The 27,329-nt window shown below is 47.0% G+C and overlaps 1 protein-coding gene across 3 annotated transcripts in view; it reads right to left on the bottom strand.

The window, feature by feature from the left end:
• Window positions 1-3,191: 3,191 nt before the first annotated feature.
• VWA3B (von Willebrand factor A domain containing 3B) overlaps window positions 3,192-27,329 on the bottom strand; it is a 147,088-nt gene continuing 122,950 nt past the window's right edge. Inside the window, exons 23-29 of one of the 3 annotated variants that reach the window (XM_028132663.2) lie at window positions 17,095-17,206; window positions 9,974-10,098; window positions 8,717-8,854; window positions 6,455-6,555; window positions 4,105-4,284; window positions 3,677-3,910; window positions 3,192-3,264 (exon numbers count right to left, since the gene is read on the bottom strand). In XM_028132663.2, coding sequence (XP_027988464.2) covers window positions 3,886-3,910; window positions 4,105-4,284; window positions 6,455-6,555; window positions 8,717-8,854; window positions 9,974-10,098; window positions 17,095-17,206 — 681 coding nt within the window. In that variant the 3' untranslated portion in view covers window positions 3,192-3,264; window positions 3,677-3,885. Of the gene's footprint in view, window positions 3,265-3,676; window positions 3,911-4,104; window positions 4,285-6,454; window positions 6,556-8,716; window positions 8,855-9,973; window positions 10,099-17,094; window positions 17,207-27,329 lie in introns of those variants that run through there. The other 2 variants (XM_028132662.2, XM_054728301.1) reach the window with 2 other exon arrangements.

Here is a 27,329-nt window from a genome sequence, read left to right as displayed (position 1 = left end):
GCAGTGCATACAGATGCACAAGCTGCAGCCTATAAGCTCTCTTGCCTTCTTTGTTTCTCAGAGACCTTTGCCTGTGCCCAATGTTTTGGAAACAGCTGTTAAATACATTTTATCGGGTTCTCATTTCTTTCTGGTGGGGGAGGGGGATTCAATTTGTTATTCAGGATTGGCTGGAAGTTGCCCTATCTGGTTTGGCTCAGTGGATAAAGCATTGGACTGCGGACTGAAGGGTCCCAGGTTCGATTCCAGTCAAGGGCACATGTCTGGGTTGCAGGCTCGATCCCCAGTATGGGATGTGCAGGAGGCAGCCAATCAATGATTCTCTCTCATAATTGATGTTTTTACCTTTCTCTCCCTTCTTCTTTAAAATCAATAAAAATATATTTTAAAATATATTGGCTGAAAGTGCAAATACACTGTTGTTATTGCAATTTCCCCCAGCACATTGGCTGGGCATTATCAATGAAGGGCAGCACATTGAGCATATCACTTAATGTCACTGAGAACACCATGCTCTGTAATGTAATACTAACACACTATTACCATGTGTCTTTGTCCCACTGTCCTTCACCCCTGCAGTTCTGTGATGAAGAAAGGTAGAATAGACAGAAGGTGCCCACCTTTCAGAAGTCAGAGGTCTCCCTGGAGCCTGACACAAGCACTCAGTTGCTTGTTGAATAATTAAATGGATGCATGCAGGCCCACATGAGTGCACGCTGGCCCACATGGATGCACACCGGCCCACATGGATGCATGCAGGTTCACATGAGTGCACACTGGCCCACATAGATGCATGCTGGCCACATGCGTACATGCAGGTCTACATGGATGCACGCAGGCCCACATGGATGCATGCCGGTTCACAGGAGTACACACCGGCCCAGATGGATGCACACTGGCCCACAGGGACGCATGCTAGCCCACAAGGATGCATACAGGCCCACATGGATGCATGCCAGCCCACATGAGTGCATGCAGGCCCACATGAGTACAGGCAGGCCCACATTGATGTATGCAGGCCCACATGGATGCATACTGGCCCACATGAGTATAGGCAGGCCCACATGTATATATGTAGGCCCACATGGATGCATACCGGCCCACATGAGTGCACACAGGCCCACATGGATGCATGCAGGCTCACATGAGTACAGGCAGGCCCACATGGATGCATGCCAGCCCATATGAGTACAGGCAGGCCCACATGCGTGCACACAGGCCCACATGGATGCACAATGGCCCACATGGATGCATGCTAGCCAACATGAGTACAGGCAGGCCCACACAAGTGCACACAGGGCCACATGGATCATGCTGGCCCACATGGATGCATGCTAGCCAACATGAGTACAGGCAGGCCCACACAAGTGCACACAGGCCCACATGGATGCATGCAGGCCCACATGAGGACAAGCAGGCCCATATGGATGCACGCTGGCCCACATGGATGCACGCTGACACACATGGATGCATACCAGCCCACATGAGTACAGGCAGGCCCACATGGATGCACACCGGCACACATGGATGCACACTGGCCACATGAGTACATGCAGGTCTACATGGATGCACATAGGCCCACATGGATGCATGCTAGCCCACATGAGTGCACACAAGCCCCACATACTAGTAGATGCATGCTGGCCCACATAGATGCATGCAGGCCAACATAGATGTACACCAGCCCACTTGAGTGCACGCCGGCTCACATGGATGCATACAGGCCCACATGAGTATAGGCAGGCCCATATGGATGCACACTGGCCACATGAGTACATACATGCCCACATGGATGCATGCTAGCCCACATACATGCCCACATGGATGCATGCTGTCCCACATGGATGCACACTGGCCACATGAGTACATGCAGGCCCACATGGATGCATGCTGGCACACATGGATGCACACCATCCCACATGGATGCACACTGGCCACATGAGTACATGCATGCCCACATGCATGCATGCAGGCCCACATGGATGCACAATGGCCCACATGGATGCATGCAGGCCTGCAGGCGGCATGATGAGTTGCAGCAACTGAATGAATGGCTTCTTCCCTGCCAGACCCGTTCTCTACTGGGCTCCACAGCCTTCCTGCCTGGGAGAAACTCCAGGCTCTGGGTGGCAGTACGCCTCCCACAACTCCCTGCCTTGCTCTGGACCATTTCCTCACTCCTCAATTCCTGCCTCACTGCATTCCTGATGCTGAGCTCATGTCCCTTTTCTTATACATTTTTGGAAGTGGATTCCTCTTTTAATTTCTTTGCCATAACCTTGGTGATTCATTAGCTTTCTGGAATGTGAGCATCACTTTTAATTATGTTGTGAATTTTTAGAGTATTGGAATGCTGCCTTAGCTTTTGCAAAAAGCATCCAATTTTTTCTTATTAATAATCTGTATCCTATGATTATCTAGCCCCAAAGCTATTATTGACTAAAAGATGTGACTTGAATGAGCTTTTTCATTTTTTAAATTAATAAAGCTAACTTTATAAAGAAATTAATGAATAGGGGTGAATACTTTTATATGTTACTAGCGACCCGTTGCAGGAATATTCCTGCAAGACTTCCGGCGGGCTTCCCTCCTGCCACAGCCACCTGTCCTGCCCCCCAACCTCTCCCGCTGCAGCGGGCAGGGCGGGCGGAATGCCCCCTGCCCGTCCCGCCCACCCAACCCAACCCATGGTCACCACCGCCTCCGTGGCAGCGTTCGCTGCTACCATCGCAGCGTGCCTCGCCCCGCATGCCCGACCCGCTGTGCCCCCCCGCTGCAGCTGCCTCTGGGGCCCCGCCCCACCCACCCGACCCGCCTCGTCCACCAACCCGCTGCCTCCCGCCGCCACTGCCTCCATGGCCACACGTGCCACCGCTGCGCACCTTGCCCCATCCAGCACGCACTGCCAGTGCTTTCCCTCCAGCAGCCGCAGCCGCAGCTGCAGCCGCCTTGCTTTCCACTTTCCCTCTCTCTTCCTTATGCTGTTTTCAGTCTTCACTCCTCCCTCCCTCTGTGTATGCAAATTAACTGCCATCTTTGTTGGGTTAATTTGCATACTCATGCTGATTGGCTGGTGGGCGTGGCTTTGTGGGCGGGGCTTTGTAACAGAGTGATGGCTGATTTGCATATTATTCTTTTATTAGATAGGATTGCTAAAATGTGTTCAAAGAAAGCAATATCACACAATCAAATAACTTTGAAATGTTTCCAATGTAAGAGTTTTTATTCTGGGTCCACGCTCAATTAGAGGGTACCTACAACAGACTACAGACAAAAACAATTAGGGAGGGCTCAATAAAAACAATAAAATAGGAAATGTTCAGTCTTGTAGCTCTCATACAAGTTATTAAGTCTTAATTTCAGTCCTAATATTAAATGATAAAATCCCTAATTCATATGAAATACTTTAGTTTAAAACAAGACTTCAGGCTTGGATTATAACTAAAAATTTTTGAAAATCCTACAACAGCAATCTATCAGATTAAACTTCTGGGTGTGGAGAGTCTTCCAGAAGACTGAGCGTATTTTTGTGAGGACAGGGGAGGGAATAGGACAAAGAAATGGAAAAGCCCAAACCAATAAGCTCCAATAGGTCGGAGATCCCGGTGGGGGAGGCAGAGAAGTCTACCTTCTTACAAACAGGGACAGCAGGGTGGGATGAAGAAGGCGGCCTTACCTCAGCAGAGGGGCTAGGTCCACAGTGTCAGGGCTGAGGTCTGGGCGGCCCTGGAGGAACGCTGGCTCTCTTAACCATAGCTGCTACTAGACTGCTTTAAGGTCTCCTGGCGACAATCCTCAGCCCTTTGTTGCTGTGGGAGGCTCTATGAGTGCAGGGCGGGGCTGCTCAGGTGGAGGTGAGGCAGCGATGACTCTGCTGGCTGACTCCTAAACCCTGCGCCTCGACCCTTCTCTGGGGAAGTGATGTCAGCATTACTTAAGGTATTAGGGTTTTTAGTGTGCTGAGACCTAAACTGGCCCAGAAACTGGGGGGTGATCTCACATGTACTACTCTTGAGAGTGATTTCAGGGTGTTCTGGAGATAAATGATGTCGCCCCCCTCCCTCCTTGGACTTGGGGTGTCTCCAGGGGTAGGACTCTTGGGACCTGTTGCCATGGGAAGGGTCGTCTGAATCCGAGGACACCACCTCCTGCAGAGGCAGCCTCTTGGCAGGCTTCTTTTTCTTTCTCCTAAGGTTCTCCTGTCTCAGCTCCCTGAGGTCGGTGGTGCCAGCTTCTCTGACTGGCCATGTGAGTAAACTTGAGTTCTTCATGCCCACATCTTCCCTAGAGAGACAGAATCAGGGTCACCATGGTCTCGACAGCTGCTGTGTCTACAGAGAGATCCAAACCTAGAGATAACAGGTGTGGGTGAGGATGTGGAGAAAAGGGAACCCTAGTGCATTGTTGGTGGGAATGTAAATTGGTGCAGCCACTGTGGAGAAAAGTATGGAGGATCCCCCAAAATTAAAAATGGAACTGCCTTGCCCTAGTCATTTGGGTCAGTGGATAGAGCATCAGACTTCGAACCAAAGGGTTCCAGGTTCAATTCCCATCAAGGGCACATACCTCAGTTGCAAGCTCCTCTCTGACCTGGGCCCTGGTTGGGCATGTGTAGGAGGCAACCAGTCAATGTGTTTCTCTCACATCGATATTTCTCTCTGTCTTTCTCTCTCTCTTCCACTCTCTCTAAAAATTAATGAAAAAATATTCTTGGGAGAGAATTTAAATAAATAAATAGTAAATGTTAGTATTAAAAAAATGGAACTGCCTTATGACCCAACAATTCCACTTGGGTATTTATCCAAAGAAAATGAAATCACTATCTTGAAGAGATATCTGCACTCTTATGTTCATGGCAGAATTATTTACAATAGCCAAGACATGGGAGCAACCTAAGTGTCCATTGATGAATGAATGGGAATATATATTATTCAGCAGTAAAAAAGAAAGAAACCTTGCAATTTGCAACCACTTGAATGGAACTTGAGGGTATTTTGTTAAGTGAAATGTTTCAGAAAAAGTCAAATACTGCATGATCTCTCTCATATGTGAAAACTAAAATAAGCCAAATTCATAGACAGAGTACAGTGGGGGTTGCCAGGGGCTGGGATGCAAGTGGGGGAAATGGAGAGATGTTTGTTGGTCAAAAGGTACCAAAAAACACAGAGAAAATATACTGGCCAATTTATTTATCCAGAAATATTGTCTTTCAAAGAAGGCATCTTGGAAACAAATACCTTGACTTCATTCAGCCATGCCAGCATGGCACACCATTTGAGAACTGGCTTTTTCAGAGCCTTCAGGGGAAGTTAAGACACCAGCTGTCTGGTATTTGTTAGACCATATTTTGTTCCCATAATCAGCATCTGCCACCTTGACCACTGGCCTTCATTCTGAAAAACTTTGACAATGGCTGCTTTCAGATCCTTTTGGAAATTGTCAAGAAAAAGTTAATAGGGTGGGGAAAATTTTAGTTATTTCTAAACAGAAAATTCCATTGATCAAATTCCTCTTCAAAGGATCAAGATTTACCACATGTGATACTTTTCAAAGATCAGCTCAAAAATTCTGGAGGTAATTTCCAAGAAAGATGAAAAAACTGGCTTGACTATTTCATACCCATTAGGATAGTTATTATCAAAAAGAAAATAAACAAAACTAAGAAATAACAAGTCCTGGCCAGGATGTAGAGAAACTGGAATCCTGTGCATGGCTGGTGGGAATGTAAAACGGAGCAGCTGCTGTGGAAAGCAGTAGGCAGTCCCTCAAAATGTTAAAAGTGGAACTACCATGTGACCAGCAATTCCACTTCTGGTTATATACCCACAGAATGAAGCAGGGCCTCCCATGTTCATAGGGGCTTTACTCACAATAGCCAAGAGGTGAAAGCAAACCAAGTGCTCAGAGACAGAGAGAGGGGCAAACAAAATATGGTATATACATGCAATGGAACATTGTTCAGTCTTAAAAAGGAAAGGAAGTCTAGCATTTGCTACAACATGGATGAACCATGAGGGCACTGTGCTAAGTGAAACAAGCTAGTCACAAAAGGACAACTATTGTATGATTCCACTCATGTGAGGTTCCCACAGTAGTCAAAATCATGGAGACAGAAAGTAGGATGGTGGTTGCCAAGGGCTGGGGAGAAGGAATGCCTTGAATCCTTACAAATAAAAGGAGAATAATTCCTTCATATTCATGACAGAAGTCAGAATGCTTTTCTGAAAGGTCAGCAAAATAGTGTTAGATTTGAGACTAGAACCAGATAGACGAATAACCTGGAGGTAAAAGGTGTGACATTGAATAAGGAATAACCATGGAACCACATTTTAAGCAGAAGTCGCCCAACACTGCTTCCTCCCGAGTACTTAGACATCATGAATCTCAACCTAGAAACTGATGAAAGGTGCAGATATGAATAAAATTCAGGAAGTAAAAAGTGCGGTCCACTTACACTTTGGGGTCCTCCTGAATTGGGGGTGACTTTATATGAGAGCAAGAGAGAGCATACTTGTTCTGGCTGATCTTTATAAGTGCATTTCGTGGGCAAAATTCCTGTAATAACACAAAAGAGTAACTGAGAGATGTCCACAGTTCAGATGTAATTTTCTTCCAGCTCAACCCCTTATAATAGCGACTAGCCATTATCCTATTTAGAGTGATATTTAAGAGTGCAGTGTAGATACACAGCCTCACTTGATAATTACATGCTGAATAAAAGTCACTGTTGAGTCCTCTCTGTCATTCTCCATGTCCTGGATCATTTGCCAAGTCCAGCCACATAAGATGCAGTGGGTACACACACACTCACACACACACATACACATCCTCTCACATAACCACCGTCCTATATTTCGGCCTTGGCCATCTCTTTCCTGGGCTTATAAACTGTCACCATCACCCCGTAATGAGCGCCGACCTTCAGCCCCATGAGTCTCCAGGATCTCCATCAGAACTGTTTTCAGCGTCCATGCCCTGACCGTGCTGCACCCTGGGGACATGCCGGGATGTCTCTTCAGTCATCCCTGGATTTGCTTTCTCCTTTCCTGCCTGGGAGACTGCCCACAGCAGCGCCAGCCAGTGCCTTTCCAGGCGGCCCCTGTGCTGTCGTCGAACAGCCCCAGGAATGCCCATTTCTCTCAGGCTTTCCTGGTTTGATGAGAAAGCACCCTTTCTCCCCCTTGCCTGTCAGGCTGGATTCAGTGCCTCTGGGCCCACTGGCTCAGTTGCTCTTCACTCTTGGCCTTCAATCCAGAATTGACTGGATATTTCATTCTGCATAGCAGCAGGCAGACGCAGAGTGCGAGCGTGCGGCCTGAGAGCCGGACCTACTGGTTCCTGCCTGTTCTACGGCACAACGTGTGTGATGACCTCTCTACTGTCCGAAGACAGGGTGACTGGTCCCACTTCACAGTGTTCTGAGCTCTCAGCGATCCGCTGCGGGCCACGCACTTGGAGCAGCACCTGTGCCACATACTAAGGCCTAGTAAAGTTAGCGTCTGTGATTCTATTTGCTCCTTTTTGCTCACCAGTCTATTTTCCAAGCATAGTAAGTAGTCCATCCGAGCAAAGTTATTCCTACTAGAAACATCATTTCATCAAACAATTGGAAAAGCGATTGTGAGAACCTTCTCTTCCCCAGGGGCTGTCATGTGCAAAGGTGCCAGGCCACAGCTCCTGCACTGAAGGAGGTGGGAGCTGGCTGGCAAGGAAGCTGGTGTGGGAAGAGGCAGGACAGTGGGCGGGACCCCGAGGGCCTGGGCAGGGAGGCACAACTAGGCAGGAGCTGCCGAGTGACAGGGGGTTCATGGAAAGAAGAAGGAAGGCCGTCCAGGAGGAGCAGAAGCCAGGGGCAGAAAGGCCGCTGTGTTCCAGCTCCCACGGCAGCCAGAACTGTGCTGGTCAAGCTCTGCTTTTTTTCTCTTTTCTCTTTTTTTTTCTCTCTTTCTTTCCCTTTTCTTCCCTTTCCTTTACTTTCCTTTCTTCCTTTCTTTTCTTCTTATTTCTAAAATGATCAGTTACTATTTACATTTAATATTATTTTGTAATAATGTCAGATGTACAGCATAGTGGTCAGACAATCCTACACGTTACAGAGTGACCCCGATATTTCCAGTCCCCACCTGGCACCCTACAGAGTTACTACAATATTACTGACTATGTTCCCTGTGCTGTACTTCGCATCCCCAAAGCTGCACTTTTTCCTGAGGTTGCTGAGAAGTGTGGGGGTGTGGTGGGGGGCAGGGGAGACAGCAGGCAGGCAAATGACATCAGATTCATAACTGATAAAGATGTTTTCTGAAGCTTTTAGAGAAGATCCATTGGGAGGACCGGCAGGGGAGCATCAGGCAGGAGCTTCCTGAGCATCAGCATCAGCATCAGCAGGAGTGAGAGCGAGAGCGAGAGCGAGAGCGAGAGCTGTAAGGACAGGAAGGACCCTGATGAGGCCAAGGGAGCTCCCAGCCAGGAGGCAGAGCAGGAGCCCAAAGGGCCGTCCCGTGGAGGAGCAGGGAGGCCACGGCTCCCGTAGTAAGGGCAGCTTTTATGTCTTGAGTGGGCAGAATCCAACCTGCAGGGGGCGTGGATGCAGCAGGGAAATCATTTCTTCAGGGCACCTGGCAGGGCCAGGAAAGAGCTAGGTGCGGCCCGCAGAGAGGGGGTGAGGGAGTGGCTCCTGCTGGCGACTCAGCCCTTCTCCAAAGGCAGTTCTACTTACTCTCCGGTTGTTACACTTCAAAACCGTGTAGAGTTTATCTTCGGCCACATCCTGATTCGGAAGTGCTATGACAATGGCAGGGACATAGAAGTCAAACCCATTGGGTGTCACAATCTTGGCAAATACATAATCTCCAACCTGTAGATGAGAACATGCGTCATAGTAAACATTTTGCTTATAGGTCTTCTAGAGAGTATTAATATAAGCGTGTTTTAAAACACCCAGGATTCTAAATTTCAAATACATTTTTTTTTTTTCTCAGAAAGAGTCAATGGTTCCCCAATCCTTGTACTCAGGGGCCACCCTGGAATTCAGTGACTGGCTGGAGGAAGGCCCACTGCAGCGGGGCCTGGGAGGGGTCTGGAAACATCCTCCCAGGACTGGTGGGCGGGGCCTGCGGGGCCTCACAGGAAGCCCGGGGAGAGGAACACAGGCTTGCTCCTAGTGCTCGGAGCACACAGCAGACTCCGTGGGTAATAACATGGAGACAGCCTCCAGCGGAAAGGAAGTCCTGGGCGGGACACAGCTGCTGGGCACTTGTCAGATGGACAGGATCCCGGGAGGAAGTACGCTGACGTGCGCCTGGGTCTGGCAGGGGAGGCGGCCACACAACCAGGTGACCCTGCAAGTGTGCTCCCTCGGCGCTTTTCCTCCACTCCCTCCAAAAACCCACGGCACTGCAGTTCTGGGGCCTTCTCGCTACTCTCTGGCCTGGCTGTCAGGGAAAGCATGACCTCTGCCCTTGCTTTAAAACTTATTTAGCCCGGCCGGTGTGGCTCAGTGGTTGAGTGTTGACCTATGAACCAGGAGGTCATGGTTTGATTCCCGGTCAGGGCACATGACCGGGTTTTGGGCTTGATCACCAGTAGGGTGACATGCAGGAGGCAGCCAGTCAATGATTCTCATCATTGATGTTTCTATCTCTCCCTTTCTCTCTGAAATCAATAAAAACATATTTTTTAAGAAAAACTATTTAATATAGTTTGCAGTTATAGTTTCAAGAGCACCAACAGCCTCAGCAACTCCCTTCCCTGACCACCTATGGCCTGTAAAGTGGCAAGTGCAGTCCTGAGCTGTATGCCAGGCGGTTAGCAGATCAGGGTCGTGAACAAAGAAGTCTCCAGGCAAGTGGTCACAGAAAAGGGGCCATTCCTCCTCCAGCCCAACCAGAGCGCAGCGAAGGGCCTGGCCCCGGCTGCCTGTCCTCAGAGCGCTGGGAACGTGAAAGGGACCGGGAACAGGTGCTGGGGCGGGTACCTGGAGCAGCGGGCAGGGCATGGCGCCCCCCACAGGCGTGATGAAGGAGGTAGGCACAACCTTGGTGTCTCCGTACCTGAAGTCCACCAGTGCATGGGTGGGGCTTATGCACTTCTTCACGACCCCTGGAAGGAATCAAAGTTAAAATTCGCTAGGACAGGGGTCCTCAAACTTTTTAAACAGGGGGCCAGTTCACTGTCCCTCAGACCGTTGGAGGGCCGGACTATAGTTTTAAAAAAAAACTATGAACAAATTCCTATGCACACTGTACATATCTTATTTTTAAGTAAAAAAACAAAATGGCAAAAACTGCGTTAGGAGGACAAGGAATGTCTGTCGCCTGGGGCTGCCCCTCCTGTGGACTGTGCTAATGGTCACACTTTGCCTGTTTACATCAGCGTGCCTCTTTGATGACTCACCCGATAGCGAGGGACGCCTCCTGGGGGGGGGGGGGGGGGAGTGCAGACTGCAGGCGGGGAAGGGCATGCTCTGGTCTGGGCGCCACGGAGCGGGGGGCCAGAGCATGTGCAGCGTCACCAGCAGCCATCTCAGAAACAGACACCCTCTTCCTGGACACCCTACCGTCCGTCTCCTTATGTGTTTGTGTTAGCCACACTCCCTTCCACAGAGCTGAGATATTGAAAACCCATGTTGTTCAGTTGTGAGTGAAAGGAAATGCGAACTCCCATCGCCAGCCTTTCATTACTGTTAGGTCAATGAAAAGACCGCGAGGTGGAGCACATCCCACAGCTTCCCTAAAATCTACAACCAAAACGGAGAAAACCAGAACCCACACGTTTCCTTGCCCTTTCCTTCTCCTCAAAGAGCTTGTTATACCCAGAAAGGAAGATGCCGTGCTGGGTGCACGTGTTGTCATTTAGCCGAGATGAATGCATGTTCCCCTTACGCGCGGGTTATACGTAGCAGGGGGCGGTCTGGACAGGCCACTCCCGGGCAGTGGCAGCTGCCGGGACCTCCGCTCTGGGACAGAAAGCGCACGTCCCGTCGGGCCCCGCCCGCTCACAGGCCGCCTTGGCCAAGCCCAGGCCCTGGACGTGGCCAGGAGACTGCCGAGTTTCATCCTGAGTCCATGTCTTTTGTATGAAATAACCAAAGAAATGGAAACCTTTTTAACACACACACACACACACACACACACACACACACACACACACACGGGAAAACCAGCTTTCCACAGTGTGTGCTTTCTTATCAAACTAAACGTTCACCTGGATGTTGACTATTCCTTACACATTACTCACACATTGCCTACCATCAAGTGCCTACTCTTTTCATTAGAGAAAGAAGCTCCACTTTTTGAAGGAATTTGTTACGGAAACAGTGAAGGACCACTCCTGGTAGAAGAGAACCCCCACCCCACCCCTCTCCTCAGCTCAGGTCGGGGCTCGGCCCTGAGAGGCTCCTCATGCCCCAGCCTTGGGGGCTCAGGCAGGGGCTTTAGCGGCAGGCAGTTTTCCGGTTTCTTGCCTCCTGTGAGCAGTTGTGACCGAGGCTGCATGTCCACAATCTAAACCATTCATTCTCCGCCTTTTACAGAACAGTATGCCCGACCTGCCCTAGGCCGTTGGACCCAAACTTTTCAGTGTTACTATAACCTCTTTTAGTCCCTTCGCTCTCTTTTCCTCTGTGCACATTCTCTGCAGATGTGGCCTTTGCCCACCTCCCGAAATGAGGGTGCTTTCTGTGGCCTAACTGTAGAACCAGCCTGGCCGCTGACCCCTCTGCTGTGTCCTGCAGGACCCCCCCCCCCCCGGCCTGTCCAGCTGGCTCAGCCTCTGCTCTTGCTCCTTCTCCATCTAATTAAGGAGCTGCCAGCATTTCCATGTCCTGATCCAAGACCAGCTTCCAACCTTAGGCTTCCTGACACCGCTGCTTTCCTGTCCTCGGCCCCTGGTTCTGAAATGTCACCAAGAACCATTTGTGGTCTTTGTTCTGTGGGTCTCTTCTCCTGAAGGAAGCTTGGTGATCGTCCTGGGTATGAGAGGGCTCCCCACCTGGGCCAGAGGGCTCTCCTGCATTAGGCTAGGAAACGGACACACCCCTATTGAGGCCCTCAGCAAAACTGTGGCCGTGCTCAGCCGTTAGAGGACTGGAGAAATAGTCTAAGCATACAGCGGCCCAGTTCATTTGGTGAGAGATGTAGGAATAGTTCTTAATCTTTGCTCCAAATGGGAATTTCTCAGGCTGGAGACTGGATTTTCTTTCTTAAAAATCTCTGGCTATAAGAACCTTCTGATATTCACAGTCCAGTCAATTCCATCTCCTGCAAAAGGCAATCGCTTTGCCCACCAGTAGCCTTCCCACCACCTGCCCCAATGCACTGTCACCCTACACGGCCATTCACCATATTCTTATCTTCTTTAATTTTAGAGGGTTCCCTTCCAGCTAACTGTGCTGATTTTTGCCTTTTTGAGTTGTTGTTAACATGTGTGTTTTTTAATGAGGAAGGGGGCAGGGGGTGTGGAGAGAAGAAGAAAGGGGATCGGTTGGTGCCCCGACCAAGGACTGAACCGGAGACCAAGGTATGTGCCGGGTTGTGAAAGTTTTAAAACTGCACGCACTCCCTCTTCCCAGGAGAAGATGAGGGGTGTTCATATCCCTGAGGAGCTCTCAGGTTGGATGATAGGCTGGTAATTAACATTCCCCAGTTTACAACATGCTGTACATTATCGCATTTAATCTACACAACAGTCTTATGGGGTTTTTAACTGTTTTGAGCCCCATTTGGGAAGCTAAGGCATCTGAGGCTCAGAAACTTCCCATGGCTGGTAGAGGAGAGAGGCAGACTTCACACACACACACACACACACACACACACACACACACACACACACACACACACACACACACACACTCACACACACACTCACACACACACTCACACACTCACACACTCACACACACTCACACACACACACACTGACACACACAGACACACACACACACTGACACACACACACTGACACACACTGAGACACACACACTCACACACACACTCTCACACACTCACACACACACACACACTCTCACACACACTGACACACACACACACACACACTGACACACACTGAGACACACACAGACACACACACTTCACACACACACACACACACCCACACACTCTCTCTCTCTCACACACACACTCTACACACACACACACACACACACACACACATCACACACACACACACACACACTCACACACACACACACACACTCACACACACACACACACACACACACACTCTCTCTCTCTCTCTCACACACACACTCTTACACACACACACACTCACACACACTCTCTCTCACACACTCACACACACAACACACACACTCACACACACACACACACACACTCTCTCTCTCTCTCACACACACACACACACACACTACACACACACACACACACACACACTCTCACACACACACACACACACACACACTCACACACACACACACACACACACACACACACACACACACACACAGTGTCCTGACCCTCAGTCACTACGCCTGAGACAGTACCCAAGGCCTTTGCTCCCACTGCCATGTGTGGAAATCTTGCAACCCAGACTCCTCACCACTGTGACTCCTGAGGGAAAATGCTGCTCCTCACTGAACAGCAGGAAGGATGATCCCATTCCCTCACATAAGGACTTAAAATAAGGTTTTGGAATGTGCCTCCCTCCTTGCCCTTCAGCATCCCGATAAGCCGGTGCATCTGCACATGCAGTTATGCTCCTTCACTAGATGCGCACGCTGACCTGGAACAGTCAGCTGGATGGAGACCCGGCCCCGATTCCCAGGGGGGCAGCTAGTGCAGCCAGCTCTGCTCCAGGTGGACACCTGGCCTTGAGCAATGGACACCCTGATCCAATTGCCCCAAAGCCGCCTTCTGCCCAGGGGCATTGTAAAGCCAGCTACTGTTCATTAGAAACGTTTGGGGGTTTTGAACAAGAGTTACTGAACGGAAGGCACCAGTCAATATCATGCCTTGCTCCACACAACTTTGGCCCCTTTTTTGCAAGGGGAGAATAAAAATGTGTAGGAATCGGGTGGTCTATAGATCACATGACATCATGATATCACTTAGACAGCATTCTGTCCAGAAATGCATAATCTGAATCTAATCTAACCCAAACTGGGGAACATTCCATTAAATAATTGACCTTACTCTCAAATAATGTCAATATCATGAAGCAGGAAATGCTGGAGAATGATTCTAGACTAAAGAGACATGCTAACTAAATTCAGTACAAGATTCTGGACAGGGACCTGTGCTAGAGAAAAAATGCTAGAAAGGCCATTATTGGGACAATAACCAAATGGAAATGTACAGATAAAAAGTAGTATAATAATGTTAAGTTTCCTGAATTGTATAACCTTATAGTGGTTGTATTAAGAGATTACCCTTCTTCTTGAGAAATACAAATTGATATATTAAGGGGTAAAGGGTTATGATGATTTTACCTAATCTCAAATAGTAAAAAAAATTAAAGTGTGGAAGGAGGGATAGAGAGAAAGGTGGGGGGAGAGAGAGGAATATATGTGGTATAATAAATGTGACAAAATGTTAAAAATTGATAAAACTGGGAAAGAGTATAGAGGAGTTCTCTGTATTATTCTTGCAACCTTTCTGTAAGCTTGAAATTATTTTTTACAAAAATAACTATCACAGTAGAATCGAAATTCTCAATTAAAGAATGTGAGGAGCAAAAGCTAAGCACCTCGGGTAACCACGCATCACCATTCCAGCTGGCTGAGGCAACATTTCCTAACTGGCCACTAAGCAAAGTCGTGGATTTTATGATTAAATTCAAATGTTTATTTCCTCTGAACCGGCTTGTTTGAGTTTAATCACAGTCACAAATTGAAACTTCTCAACTAGCCCAATCCCACGCAGCCAGGAGGAGTGTGTGCTCTCTGCCTCTAATTGCACATTAAAACAAACAAACCACCAGGGCAGTAACGATTGCTGGCATGGCCTCGGCATTGCAGGTGGCCATGGTGTCACCTGTTTCCTCTACTTCCCCAGACAGGCAGCAACAGTGCTCAGCATGTTCTCATCACAGGGGGAGGGGCCTGAGGAAACGTTGGAGCCAATCACTTTGCTCTGGGACCCTGGCCAGTAAACTGATCCCATGCCCTTAATCCAGCCATTTGGAATCCAGTCCTTGTCAGCATTTTCATTCAACTGCCAAATGGGCTTTGGACCCCTCTCCCGGCTCAAATCATAGGACCAAGCAGGGTGGCTCCTGTAACCACCTCCCAGCACACATGAGCCCCGGAGGAAGGGCAGATTTCCGGGCCCTGCTCCTGCACAGCAGTTGTATGTCCTACCGGTGGTCGGCAAACTCATTAGTCAACAGAGCCAAATATCAACAGCACAACGATTGAAATTTCTTTTGAGAGCCAACATTTTTAAACTTAAACTTCTTCTAACGCCACTTCTTCAAAATAGACTTGCCCAGACCGTGGTATTTTGTGGAAGAGCCACACTCAAGGGGCCAAAGAGCCTCAGTTTGCCGACCATGGTCCTAGCCTATGAGCTCATCTCAGCTGCTCAGTTCGTAGTCAGACTCATCCAACCCACTCCAAAGCACAGCTACCAAATTTCAGAGAAAATGTCTTAGTTGTCGGTTCTACACAGATGCCTGCTGGAAACCAAACTCCTGCTGAAGCATCCCCCCTTTTTTACTTAAAAATAAGATTTTAACTAACATTACAAAGAATTATTCCTTTAACTCTGAGTCTGAAGAGGAAATCTGTCTAGAGATAGAGATCTTGAGACATCACACAAGAGTAGTGCGCCTCCAATTCATTATGTCCCTGACACGCCTCATCATCTTCCTGTCCACGCCACCATGGATGGCTGGGAGGTGTCACTACTTATGGCCCAAGCCAGGGCCCTGAGTGACACCCTAACTGTCCTCAGCCACTCTTGACACCGCAAAGGGAGAGTCATCCAAATGTGACTGTGTCTCCCTGCTTTAAGTGTGGCTCCCCAATAAAATCCACACTTTAAAAAAATCTTTGCCCAAGGGCATACTTATTGATTTTAGAGAGGGAGGGATGGAGGGAGGGATAAGTCCATTAGTTGCCTCCTGAATGCACCCTGATCAGGGATCAAACCTGCAACTTGGGTACATGCCCTGACTGGGAATGGAACCCACATGTTTTAGTGTGCCAAACCATATTCCAACCAAGTGAGCCACCCGGCCAGGGCAAAATCGCCATTTCTTAACTGACCCTTAATAAACAGCCCCGTGTTTACCTCTCTGAAGCGCCTCATTATTTCCTACCCCTCCTTTGCATTCTAGTTCCAGCCATGATCTGTTTTATTTCTCCAGACATGAAATGTCTTCATCTCTAGATCTTCATTCATGTTACCTCCACTATCCGAGAAGCTCCCACGTGAACGCACCTGGCTGATGCCTTTAGGATCACCTGCTCTGGGAACCCGGGCAAACCGCTCAGGCCCAGCCACACGGCCTCTTCCTCCAATGCGCCACGTGCATTCGGCCTCAGGACCCTGCACGCTGTTCCTTCTGCTTAGAACTCTCTTCTTCCAGATAACCTCATGGCCTGCCCTGCTCCTTCAGGCCCTCACTCACTTGTCACCTTCCCCGGCAGCTCTTCATGGGCCACCTTATTTAGAATTGCTACTCTCACCTCGACACCTTCGTGCTTGATTTCTCTCTCTATAGCACTGCATCTGACACACTACATATGTATTTGGTTGCTTGTCTGTCTCCCTCACTGGACTGTAATCTCCATGAAGATAAGAACCTCCATCTGTTTGCTCACCACACTAGATTGAACAGCACTTTAGGAATATTACATACATGGAACACAGTAGATGTGCAGTAAAGATTTGTTTACTAAACAAATGAGGGATTAAAGTAAATGTATTTTCTGGCTATCCCTCCCTTGCCACAAATTAAGGGGAGAAACCCATCACTATTTCATTTCAGAAGTGGAGTATCTTAGTACAGCTATGAAATCTCAATGTTCTAGGGAAAGCACAGTTTGAGAACCGCTGGTCCCCTCCCCGATAGCATATTCTTTAACAAAGCAATCTTACAAAATAGTATATCTACCTGGGAAATAAAAGCCATTTGCGTCACATCTTGCAATAACCCTCTGGCCTTTGAGGTGATGCAATTTTTTGGATTTGATTTTCTTTGTTGAATTTCCTTGAAATTTCTGTGGCTAAAAAGATAAAAGATCAGTAATTAAAAGGAAAGTCAATGCAGACAGTGAAGGTCTCAGGCCAGGTGTCTGGGGACTCAGATGGGAGTGCAGGACATGTGTGCGCTGTGCACGCTCTCTGGGAACTGCCTGTTCCCTGCTGCTGGGAACAGGCTTTCAACCCGACTGACCGGAGAGCCTTGCTTTCTAAACATAATCAGATTTTGTTAAAACAAAACAAAACCAAAAAAGCCAACCTTTTTCCAGAGAATTGAAATAGAATCCAGAGTCTTAAAACATAATATTCAACACATCATTATATAATTCCAAAATGAAACAGACAAAGAAAGCAAGCCAATATGACCAGTTCTGAAGATATGAGGTGATTGATAGATCAGAATACTGAGATGACCCAGGTGTTGTAATAATCAGATAAAGACTTAAACCAGCAATTATAGTCCATGACGTAAAGCAAATACCTTTGAAATGAATGGCAAAATATTTTCAGCAGAGAAATAGAAACTATAAAAACTATAAAAATAACAAAATGAAAATTTTAGAAGTAAAAAAATAATATCTGGAAGGGCTTAATAGTAGAATTGATATGACAGAAGAGACAAATCAACAGAAATTATTCAATCTGAAGAACACAGAGGAAAAAAGGTGTTTCAAAAATGAGCAAGGTTCTTCCTATTCCAGATGCCCTTTCAAAGCCAAGCCCAGTTATATCTCACTGGGCAAACTTCTAAATGAGTGTAATCACATAAACTTACTTACCTAATCCCCTTTCCCCTCCAGATTCCAAATATTGATTTGGTTCTGTCAATATCCTAGCCTGAAGCTGACCAGTGAGATTGCTTTCTACATTGTCACAGGCACAATCTCTGTGCAGTAAGTTGCCCATCATCAGAGCTTTTCCCCCTACAGTTGTCACTGAGGAGGATACAGGACAACCACGCACCCTGTGAAGACCCCCTGCCTGAGCAACAAGAATGGGTGGTAGCCATGCAGAGGGCCTCGTGTTCATTGTCACACACGGAGCGTGCCACCTAAGAAAGCACCTTCCAAATGGTTGAAAAGTATCACCCCCCCAAAAAAATCATTCATATTCCTGTGAGTTCCCCGAAAGGACCATTGCAGTTACTAAAGGGCTTCGCACATGTAACTCAAATTTACTCTGCTTTTGTTTACAACTCTTATTGCTATTGGCAACAATCCACTTGCAGTTGTTTTCACAACACGTCACTTCATGGAAGGACCATTCAGTTACACTCAGAGATTCGTCCTGGCTGCTCTCGGTTCAGCTACTGCACGGATCTAGTAGCGGAGCCACGTGAAACCAACTGATGGGCCAACTTTAATGCAAGGGCTCATTCCAGGCACAATCAGGGCAGCAGACATGCCCCCCTCCAGCCACACGGTGGACAGCAGCACTTCAGAAAGATGATACATACCCGAGACTGTAGAGATACTGAACAGCCCTGACCCTTTCCTGCCACATCTCCCCTATGCACACACAAAATATATGTATGTCATCTACACTAATAAAAGAGAAACATGCAAATTGGCCATCACTCTGCTACGCCCACCAGCCAACCAGGAGGGAATATGCAAATTAGAAGGACAAAGATGGCGGCCGCCCAGCTGCTCCAGGCTCGGAGTGGCAGGGCAGGGCAGGATGCCTGCTATGACGGGGGGGGGGGCGGGGGGCGGGGGGCGGCGAAGGGATCTACAGGAGCGGCACTCTGGCTGCAGCGAAGACGAAGACTGCAGACTCTGGCCAGAGCCTGCAGCAAAGACAAAGAAGGCAGACTCTGGCTGGAGCAAAGGCCTGGGTCCCGGGTGCCAGAGGAAAACTGATGCTGGAAGCCAAGGGAAGGAAGGCCTATTGCACAAATCTCTTCGTGCAACGGGCCTCTAGTCTGTAATAATAAAACCATAATATGCTAATTAGACCGGACAGCCGGACGACCTTCTGGATAAAGCCAGGGCTGTGAGAGCTGAGTCAAGCCGCCGCAGCTGCAAGGGCCAAGCCCCTTGCACGAATTTCGTGCATCAGGCCTCTAGTTGAATTATAAAAAGAAATCCATGAAGTGCAAGTCAGACGGGATGGAGAGAACAGGAAGTGCCAACACTAACTCAATGAGCCCGCACAGCTCACACTTAGGTGCCTGAGAGCAGCGTGCGCAGCTTCAGTGAGGAAGTGGGGTGGGCAAGGATGCTGGCAGCCAGGATGCTGTCCACTGGGTATTTGATTTTGCCTTGCCTCCAACCCCGGAGAATCCTAATTCACTTCTTTGCCAGATTCAGTTACCAGGCGATGTAGAGCAGGAGGCAAAATGATGCCACGCTCCTTTCACTTCATTACTTCACTTCAAACTCACTCTCTCCAGTTTGCATCGGAGGGGACAGTGCGCCTATTAAATGTTTAAGGCTTAACATTTTTCATTTAACAAACAACATACTTCCACATCAGGGACAGAATGCATTTCTAGGCTCTAACTAGAAGTGATTTGGGGCTCAAAACCTTGCTATAAAACCATAACGAATGAGATTTTCCTGCCCCAAATCACCAGACTGCTGCCACACTGCCGCTCCAGTGCGCTGCTGGGCCCATGGACAGCCTTCAGCTGCTGCAATCAAGACTCACATGAAGGGCAGGTGCTTTGACCTCTCCTCTCTCTAGGGCACCTGCTTCTAAGACCAGAGCATTAGCACATGTCTCTGTTGTTAATTCAACTCCCTGTAACACCTGGGTGAGGAGGATGGGCCAGCCTGGAGCGCTTTCTGACCTCATTCTTCCTCTTCTTCAGATTGAGAGGGGTTTCCTCACTCCCGACCCCCAGCGTATTCAGGGCCTACAGCCCTTTAAAATGGGTTCTGGACAGAGAATGAGGAAAAGACCTTACGGGAAAGTGTGAGCCAGGAGTGGCCATCTCCTGCCAGCCCTCCAGGCCCTGGAGTGTGGACTCACTGTAGAGTTGGAAGGCTTCGGTGTGCTTCCCTTCCCAGGGCGTTTGCCTTTTAACAGGGGGCAAGCTACTGTGCCAGTGAGCGATGCTCTGAGGAGAAATTTCTGTCCTTCTGAAGAGGGAGCTAAGTCTCCTCTCGAAACCTCTCAGACACACAGCAGGTTGACACTGGGGCTCACGGGGACATTCAGGGTAAGGCATGTGGGCCCAGGGCTCAAGGGGGAGCTGCCGCAGGAGGCCGTGCGGGGAGAGTTCCCATATCCTTTCTGAAGTCCTGGGTAGGTACGTAGCCTTGCTTTAAGGTCCAAGGGGGTGGAGGGGAGTGCTGCTGGGGAGTTGTTTTCCCCTTCTCCTCCTCAGGGAGCAATGGCACTTTATTTTTTTTTAAGTCTTTAATTTCTTTATTGATTAAGGTATCACATATTTGTCCTCGTCCCCCCATTTCCATCCCACCCCCCTCCCCACACATGCCCCCACCCCCCTGTTGTCCTTAACCGCTGGTTGGGCTCATATGTCTGCACACAAGTCCTTTGGTTGATCAATGGCACTTTAGAAAACACAGCAAACTCGACCCCAGATTCTATGCAGCTTCTGCTTGCTCTCAGGGTGCTTCCCCAGCAGAGCAGCCGCCAGGTGGCTGCCGCCTCTCTCAGGCGGTGGCTCCGGGGCTGAGTGAGTGGCCCTCGGAAGCACAGGACACAGCGGCAGCAGGGAGCCCGGCCTGGAAGCCAGCGCTCAGCTGTCCTCTCCACCGCGCAGCCTGACTGTGCCGTTAACCACAGCTCTAATCCAACATCACCTCCTGTGAAAGGATGAACTGTGTGTGCATATGTGTGTGCCTGTGTGTGTGCGTGTGTGTGTGTGTGTGTGTGCGCGCACGTGTATGTGTTTGGTAGCAGCAAAGACCTAATCAATTACATTAGATGTTGATAAAATTATTTCCCCAGCTTGAAGAGCAAACTTGTAACATCTCAGGGAATACTCCCTCCTTGCTCTTTTAGGAAAAAATCAAAATGAAAAAAGTTTGAGATGTTTTAAACACTTAAATCTGAAAATCACCACACCTTTGGGATCTGCGGTGTGATGGCGCTGGTACAGTTACCCGTGCCTGCTGCTACTCCAGAGGTGCACACACCACACATTGGAGCCACCTTGGTGTCCCCGCCTGGAGCGTGGCCCACACCAGCTATCTGCCATGGCTGTATAATACCTCACACAGGCTCTGCACCAAAAACAAATGCTGCGCCTTTAAGAAAACTTCTTAAGAGATCTCTGAGCTGGTTACTCCACTCCACCCATCTGCCCACAAACCCATTCTCTGCCCTGCCCTGCTCCCTGCCCCAGGAGGCTGACCCCGGGGACGACCCTCCCTGCTCCTTTGCGGCTGCTTCTGGAGGGGCGAGGCCATGGGCGGCAGTTCAGAGGATGTGGGAAGGACAGGCTGGGCACTGGCTCTGTGCCCTCCCGCCCTGTCTCTCCAGCTCTCCTCCCTGCTCAGGACCAGTGCTGACGGGACCCCAGCAGCACTACTTCCTGCCGCCCCTTCAACTCCCTGCTCTCGCCATTGCTGGGGGCCTCAGACCCCCGGGGCTGCCTTAGACCGACCTCCAGCTCTGCAGGAAGTCCCTTCACTAACGTTCCTTCACTTGGACCAACTGAATGGGAGTCTGTTTCCTGCCTGCACCCCACTGATAAGGCCTCCACGTGGCTCTCCAGATGCGGAGGTCGGTGGCCAGCCCACACCTGTTCAGGGTAGAGCCATGACTGTGGAAGAGAGACCCCAGGGACAGGAGAGAGCTGAGGGCCAGCAGCGCATCTCCCGCGGGGGTGCCTCGGGCATCAGCATGAAGAGACAACCTGGCTGGGACTTTTGTCCCCTCGGGGATCCCTAGAGCTGATCCCACCTTTCTATTCCTGAACATCAGATACTAGACGGCAACTTTGTAGATACTACTGAAGGTTTGTGGGAGTTTTCCTTCCTTTCTTTTGATTCCCTTCAGCGGCTGGTGCCCTGAGCAGGATTTTTCTTTAACCCCCAGCTAACGGCGGCTCAATCATGCGGTGAGCATCTTTTCTTTGGTTCCCTCTCTGTCCCATCAGGAGCCTCATGCTCCTCTGAGTCCCACCCTGGTCCCATGTCCTCGCATCACTCTTCAGGAGCCCGCTGGGTCCCATTTCCAGACGTTAACTTATCACCAAGGTGTGCCTGGGTGTGCAGCTGCCATTCTTCCTCAAATGGCAACAGCACTGGTGCACAATCCAGCTCCCATTTCCCACCCTCACACCCGGAGAACAGTGCCAGTCCCTGCTGAGTTAGGCTCCCCACCAGACCACGCATCAGCCCCACAGACTAAACTTTCACCGGTGGCAGGAGAAAGGTGTGATGCCTCCCTTCTCCCTGTACGGAGGGAACACTGATCATTGTAAAAGGATGGACGACAACGCAAGAATGCCAACTGGCCCGATTATTATTGGAAACAAAGATAACAAACTCTACTTATTCTGACTTCATTTTAAACAACTCCAAGAAATTTCCCTCTAAGTCTCCCCAACTAATTTTCTCCCGTAGGGTGTAAAAGTCACAGCCCAACGTGATGTTTTCAAATCCAAGGTCTCTCTTCTTTCCTTCATCCTCTCAGTCTCACCTCACCCAGTCTCACCCATACCCTCCCTCCTGTGCATTTTCCTGCCACTCTTTTTCTCCTGGGCTCTCTTTCAGGAAGCCACAGACTCCAGCTTCCTTGCCAGTCACAGCCCTGAGAAGTGCGCGCACCCAGGAGTTCAGTACCACTAAACTAGCACTGCAAGAAATGTTAAAGGGATTGCATTAAGAAGAAGAAACAGAGAAATAGAGGAACATAGGTATAAAGAAAAAATGGCAATAAATAAGTACCTATCAATAATAACCTTAAATATAAATGATCAAATGCTCCAATCAAAAGACATAGGGTAGCTGAATGAATACAAAAACATTCCCCAATTATATGCTGTCTACAAGAGACCCACCTCAGAACAAAAGATTCACACAGGATGAATGTGAAGGGATGGAAAAAAATATTCCATGCAAATGGAAATGAAAAAAACAAATCTGGGGTAGCAATACTCATATCTGACAAAACAGACCTAAAAATAAAGCCATAAAAGAGACAAAGAAGGTCACTACATAATACTAAAGGGATTGATCCAACAAGAGGAAATAACTCTGGTAAACATTTATGCACCCAATATAGGAGCACCCAAATATATACAGAAAATCTTGTTGGACTTTAAGGGAGAGATCGACAGCAATACAGTCATAGTAGGGGACTTTAACACCCCACTGTCATCAATGATAGATCTTCCAGACAAAAAATCAACAAGGCAATGGTAACCTTAAATGACACACTGGATCAGATGTATATCTTCAGAGCATTTCACCCAAAGCAGCAGAATATATGTGCTTCTCAAGTGCACATAGGTCATTCACAAGATAGACCATATGTTAGGACACAAAATAAGTCTTAACAAGTTCAAGAAGATTGAAATCATATCATGCATCTTCTCAGACCACAATGGCATGAAATTATAAATCAGCTACAATAAACACACTCAAAAACAACCAAATACATGAAGGCTAAATAACATGCTATTAAAAAATGAATGGTTACCAAATAGATCAAAGAAGAAATAAAAAACATCCTGGCCCTTATTTTGTTTGGCTCAGTGGATAGAGCATTGGCCTGCAGAACAGAGAGTCCCGGGGTTGATTCTGGTCAAGGGCACATACCTTGGTTGCAGGATCCTCCCCAGCCCAGGCCCTGGTCAGGGTGCGTGCAAGAGGATACCAATCGATGTGGTTCTCTCACATCGATATTTCTCTCTGTCTTTCCCTCTCTCTTCCTCTCTCTCTAAAAGTCAATAGAAAAATATCTTCCAGTGAGGATTAAAACAAACAAGCAAACAAACAAAAAACATTCTGGAAACAAATGCAAATGAGCATATAGCAATCCAAAAATCTATGGGAAACAGTGAAAGCATTCCTGAGAGAGAAATTCATAGCACTACAGGCCTACCTCAAAAAACAAAACAAAAACAAACAAACAAGAAACACTGGTAATAAGTTATCTAACACTACTACAACTTAAAGAATTAGAAAGAGGACAATAAGAAAAGCCCAGAGTAAGTAAAAGGAAGAATAAAAGTTCAGAGCAGAAATAAATGACATAGAGACAAAAAAATACATATACAAAAGATCAATAAAACCAACAGCTGGTTCTTTGAAAGTATAAACAAGATTGATGAACCTCTAGCCAGGCTCACCAAGAAACAGAGAGAGGACCCAAAGAAACAAAATCAGAAATGAAAGAGGTGAAGTAACAACAGACCCCACAGAAATATAAAGGATTATAAAAAAAAAAAATACTATGAACAACTTTATTCCAACAAACAGAACAACCTGGACAAAATAGACATATTCCTAGAAAAATCCAACCTTCCAAAACTCAATCAGGAAAAATCAGAAAACCTGAATAGGCCAATAACTACTGACGAAATTGAAGCAGTAATAAAAAACAAACAAACAAACAAAACTCCCAGCAAACTAAAGCCCTGGTCTGGATGGTTCCACAGGGGAGTTTTACCAAATATTCAAAGAAGAACTAACCCTTATTTTCCTCAAACTGTTCCAAAAAATTCAAGAGGAAGGAACACTTCCAAATTCTTTCTATGAGGCCAGCATTACCCTAATTCCAAAACCAGATAAAGACATGACAAAGAAAGAGAATTACAGGCCAATTCCCAGATGAACATAGATGCTAAAATCCTCAGCAAAATATTAGCAAATTGGATCCAGCAATACATTAAAAAGATCATACATCATGGCCAAGTGGGATTTATTCCAGGCATGCAAGGCTGGTACAATATTTGCAAATCAATTAATGTGATACAGCACATAAACAGATTGCAAGACAAAAATCACATGATCATATCAATAGACACAGAAGAAGCATTCGACAAAATCCAAGACCCATTTTTGATAAAAACTCAGCAAAGTAAGAAAGAAGGAATTCTTACCATTTACAACAGCATGGATGGAACTGGAGAGCATTATGCTAAGTGAAATAAGCCAGTCAGAGAAAGATAAATTTCACATTATCTCTCTCATTTATGGAATATAATGAAAAACATAAAACTGATTAACAAAAACAGATCCAGAGACAGAGAAGCATCTATCAGACCATCAAACCTCAGAGGGAAGGTAGGGGAGGGTGGGGGTAAGGGGGAGAGATCAACCAAAGGATTTGTATGCATGCATATAAGCTTAACCAATGGACACAGACAACAGGGGGGTGAGGACATGAGTGGGGGGGCAATGGGGGGAGAAAGACACATATGTAATACCTTAACCAATAAAGAAATTTTAAAAAAGTGAGAATAGAGGGATCATACCGCAACATAATAAAGGCCATATATGACAAACCTACAGCCAACATCATACTCAATGGGCAAAACCTAAAACCATTTCCCCTAAGAACAGGAACAAGACAGGGATGCCCTCTTTCTTGTTCAACATAGTTCTGGAAGTCTTGGTTATACCATAGTGGTCAGACAAGAAGAAGAAATAAAAGACATCCAAATTGGAAAGGAGGATGTAAAACTCTCATTATTTGCAGATGACATGATACTATACATAGAAAACCCTGAAGACTCTATAAAAAAACTACTAGATTTAATAAATGAATTTGGAAATGTAACAGAATAGAAAATTAACACCCATAAATCTATAGCATTTTTATACACCAATAGTGAATTCTCAGAAAGAGAAACTAAACAATCCCATTTACCATTGCAACAAAAAATTAAAATACTTAGGAATAAATTTAACCAAGGAGGTAAAAGACTTGTACTTGGAAAACTAGAGGATGTTGAAAGAAGAGATAGTGGAAGATATAAACAAATGAAAGAACATACTGTGTTCATGGATTGGTAGAATTAACATCATTAAAGTGTCCATACTATCCAAAGCAATCTATAGATTCAATACAACCCCTATTAAAATACCAATAGCATATTTCACAGATCTAGAACAAATACTCCAAACATTTATATGGAATCAAAAAAGATACTAAATAGCCACAGCAGTCTTGATGAAGAAGAACAAAGTTGGAGGGATCACAATACCAGATATCAAATTATACTACAAAGCCACTGTGCTCAAAACAGCCTAGTACTGGCACAAGAACAGACATATAGATCAGTGGAACATAACAGAGATCCCAGAAATTGACCCAAGCCATTATGCTCAATTAATATTTGACAAAGGAGGCATGAACATACAATGGAGTCAAGATAATCTCTTCAATAAATGATGCTGGGAAAACTGGACAGATACATGCACACAAAAAAAAAAAAGAAGCTAGACCACCAACTTATACCTACACAAGAATAAACTCAAAATGGACAAAAGACTTAAATGTAAGTCATGAAACCATAAAAATTCTAGAAGAAACCATAGGCAGCAAAATCTCAGACACCTCTTGTTGCAATATGTTTGCAGATATATCTCCTAGGGCAAGAGAAACTAAGGAGAAAATAAACAAATGGGACTACATCAAAATAAAAAGCTTCTACACAGCAAAAGAAACCATCAACAAAATGAAAAGGGAGCCCACTGTATGGGAGAATATATTTGGCAAAGATACATCTGATAAAGAGTTAACATCCAAAATATGTAAGAAACTTATACAACAACAAGGAAGAAAATGGGCAAAGGACCTAAATAGACATTTCTCCAAAGTGGACATACAGACGGCCAAGAGTCGAAAAAATGTCAGTCTCTGATCATCAGAGAGATGCAGATTAAAATGACCATGAGGTATCACCTCACACCTGTCAAAATGGCTACCATCAATAAATCAACAAATGACAAGTGCTGGTGAGGATGTGGAGAAAAGGGAACCCTAGTACACCGCTGGTGGGAATGCAGACTAGTGCAGCCATTTTGATAAACAGTATGGAGGTTCCTAAAAAAAAATTAAATATGGAACTGCTATTTGACCCAATGATCCCACTTCTAGAAATATATCCCAAGAAATCCGAAACACCAATCAGAAGGAATGTATGCACCCCTATATTCATAGAAGGGCAATTTATAATAGCTAAGATCTGGAAACAGCCCAAGAGCCCATCAATAA

The sequence above is a fragment of the Eptesicus fuscus genome, chromosome 16, assembly GCF_027574615.1.
Source record: "Eptesicus fuscus isolate TK198812 chromosome 16, DD_ASM_mEF_20220401, whole genome shotgun sequence".
NCBI lineage: Eukaryota > Metazoa > Chordata > Mammalia > Chiroptera > Vespertilionidae > Eptesicus > Eptesicus fuscus.
The sequence above is the reverse complement of the archived record's forward strand: the minus strand, read 5'-3'. Positions and strand labels throughout refer to the sequence as shown.